This window comes from Acomys minous, assembly GCF_964271855.1.
Source record: "Acomys minous genome assembly, chromosome: 7".
NCBI lineage: Eukaryota > Metazoa > Chordata > Mammalia > Rodentia > Muridae > Acomys > Acomys minous.
In genome coordinates, this window is record NC_140488.1 from 106,084,721 (window position 1) to 106,087,872 (window position 3,152).

The 3,152-nt window shown below is 43.5% G+C and overlaps 1 protein-coding gene across 1 annotated transcript; it reads right to left on the reverse strand.

The window, feature by feature from the left end:
- Positions 1-879: 879 nt before the first annotated feature.
- LOC311602038 (germ cell-less protein-like 2) lies at positions 880-2,113 on the reverse strand (the record flags this gene model as incomplete). Its single annotated transcript, XM_084789746.1, has 1 exon — positions 880-2,113. Exon 1 carries the CDS (start codon positions 2,050-2,052, stop codon positions 880-882), a length of 1,173 nt encoding a protein of 390 aa, XP_084645872.1. The 5' UTR covers positions 2,053-2,113.
- Positions 2,114-3,152: the final 1,039 nt, after the last annotated feature.

Genomic DNA, 3,152 nt, shown 5'->3' on the forward strand with positions numbered 1-3,152 from the left:
ACAGAACTAAGAGGAATGTCAAGTCACGGCAGTTCTGGCAAGAGATGATATCCAAAGATCTTCTAGATATGTGTGATCTGGATGGAATACAAACATACCTTTAATCCAGGAGAGAGAGGCAAATAGATCTGAGTTCAAAGCAAGCCTGACATAGAGCAAGTACCAGTGAAAATGAGGTGTTTTGGTTTTGGTTTTATGCATGTGAGATACAAAGAGACAGACAGAGGGTAAAAGAGAAAGAGAGAGAGATCATGAATTTATTTATTTAAAATTTATTTGCTTTATACCCTGATAGTAGCCCCATCCATCTGTGCCTTCCAGTCCCACCTTCCCTCCCTCTCCTACATCCCCTCTCCCCTATTCCTCAGAAAAGGGGGTCCTTGCTACCCACCCATCCCAGCCCATTACGTTGTCTCAGGACTGAGCGAGCGTGTCCTCTCTCCCTGTGACATGGCAAGGCAGTCCCACCAGGGGAAAAGCTGGCAAGCGAGTCCATGTCAGGATAACATGACTTTAAATGAGAAGAGAATTGAGGAGATCTGGGAGGAGTCAGAAGAGGGGAAGGAATATGATTATAGAATGTCATTGGAAATACTTTATTAAAATTAAATAAATTTTTAAGTGAATTAAATTATATTGTTTGTCGGAAAATGGGTGCAGCCTGTGATTAACATTTTAAGTAAACTGGGATAGAACCAAAAAAATATTAGCTTTTCTTTCACTTATGAAACATATACGTTATATAGAAATATAAAACATTTATATGACATATATATGACATGAAAGCAGAAAAAGGAAAGGGGGAAAGAGGATAGCAGGAGGAAGAATGGAGAAGCTGGAAGAGGTTTGAGGAGTGAACAGTTTAGTTTGGTGGCATACTTAGAGACAGCGAGCACCATCACACCACGGATGCCTTTGCTTGAAAATTATGCAGTAACTAGTAAAGGTGACGAGTAAAGGAAAGCTAATTTTGCAGGCTGACCACTTCCAAGAGTACTTACTGTCTTTCTTGATCCTTTTACCGCATCTCATACTGCACCTTTCCAGTTCTTCTTCATTGATGGTTTGTGGTCCAATTTCCTTGTCTTGTTGTGCGTGAAACAAAGCCAGCCACTGTTGTTTATACACAGATGACAGCCATGCTGAAGGGATTAGCCGATCTCGCTCGAGAACGTGTGTGGGGGGCAGGTCATAGATGATGTGCTGAAGCCTCAGCTGTTTAAACACCGGCTGGAACATCAGGCCTTCCTCGCTTTCAAGAAAAGACATGCTACCCAAACGTTCCGTGTTCTGGGAAAGCCAGCTGTTGGTACAGTCTACAAGCTGTTCTTCCGAACCTTTCCAGCTTGGATGAAGACAAAGGAACATCCATTCCTTAACTCTGCTGTACACATCGATCTCCTTTCCCATCACTAGTAAATCGGAAGACGATACAAGTAAGTACACAAGCTTTACATCCAGCTCCTTGTAAAGCTGAACTCTTGCATGTGTCATGAAATTGTGAAGAAGCCATTCAAAGCACCTTGTTTTTACATCTTTCAATTCGTGTGTTTCTGCCGCTGCGTGATACGAACACACAGTTTTCATACCGATGGTTTTCTTCATGGTCTCATTACATTGCTGAATCACGCGCTCTACCTGGAGCAGGCAGGCTGCTGCCAACACATGAGGAACTTGAAGAGGTGTTAATGGCAAGTCTTTGTCCAGGTACAAGGAACCGAACACAAAGCGTAAAGATCTTCTATCTATACTCTTGTCCTTAATTCTCAGTTCTATAACGTCGTTGTTCGATTCTTTCCAAGTACCTTTGAGGATATTAGCAAAGTAGCCTGATTGACATAAAAATACTTTGTGTAAAAGCCATATTTTCCCTAGAGCACGGATTTTAATGTCGCTATCCTCCCCTTTCCAAAATAAGGTTTGGTAAGCATGCCTCGATGCAATCTTGACTCTCTTTCTGCTAAGAATGCCACAAACTTGAATTAGATTCAGTCCCTGGTTTTCAGATTCACGGATGTCAACCCTTGGTCCCAAACAGTTGCCACTGCTCATTTTGCGCTTGAGGCTGCTTGAAGCGAAACTGCGTCCTGGTGTAGCTTCTGGTGGCTCTGGATCTACCAAACTGGAATCCTGGCATCTCAAGATCCGACTGTTTAAAAGCCCCATTGATGAAACCTCCGGGAACCTCTAAAAGACCCTTGCAGAGGCTTCTCTCTCATGGCATGGCTGTAGTCTGGCACTACTGCCTAAACTCACTGGGTTTCTCTAAAACAGAGACAATGTCACAGAGAAAGTAGGCCATTATCCATTGTCTATGTCTCTCCTGACCTGTGGCCCCGCCCCCTGATAGCAGGCCCCTTGAGAACTATGCAGTGTAACCTAGCATGCTTACTTCCTCCCTCCCTCTCCCTTCCTGTTCCTGCCCCTCCCTCCTTCCCCCCCTCTCTCCCTCCACCTCCCTCCTCTCTCTCTCCCTTTCTTCCCTCCTGTTCTCCTTTCCTTCTCTTATTTCTAACTTATTTCCTCCTTTGTCCCTGCCCCAACCCACCTCCTGTGTTCTTCTCCTTTCCTCACCCTCCCCCCTTTCTCCAAGTTTCCTAATGGGTCACACTTGTTGCTTAAGCTGATTTCTGTCATCCAAATAAAGAACTCTTCTGCCTCAGCCTTGTAAGCTGAATTTTCTTTTCTATGATGACAACCAAGCCAAAGCCACATCGATCAAAGTTAAAGGTTGTATATATTACAACTCCCACCCCTGGAGTGTGACTGAGCACTCGACTGTCAGGAGGATTGAATATAATCATTGACCAACCACTTTTAACAATGGAAAACATCGTTATTGCTTATTTTATTAGTCATTTTTTATTACAATAAAAGACAAGTATTAATTTGATGTATGTAGGACTCTGACAGAACTCTGGTGCCCCATATTTGACCACTTCCCTTTGTGAGGAGGCCTGGTGGCACATAGAGAAAGAATAAGCGGGATACCAAGATGAGACTTCACAGTCTATGACCATATAGTAGGGGAGGAGGTCCCCCTCGGTCATAGACCTAGGGGAGGGGAATAGGATAAAATCAAGAGGGAGGGAGGAATGGCAGGATACAAGTGATGGGATAACAATTTAGATATCATCTGAATAAATTAATTA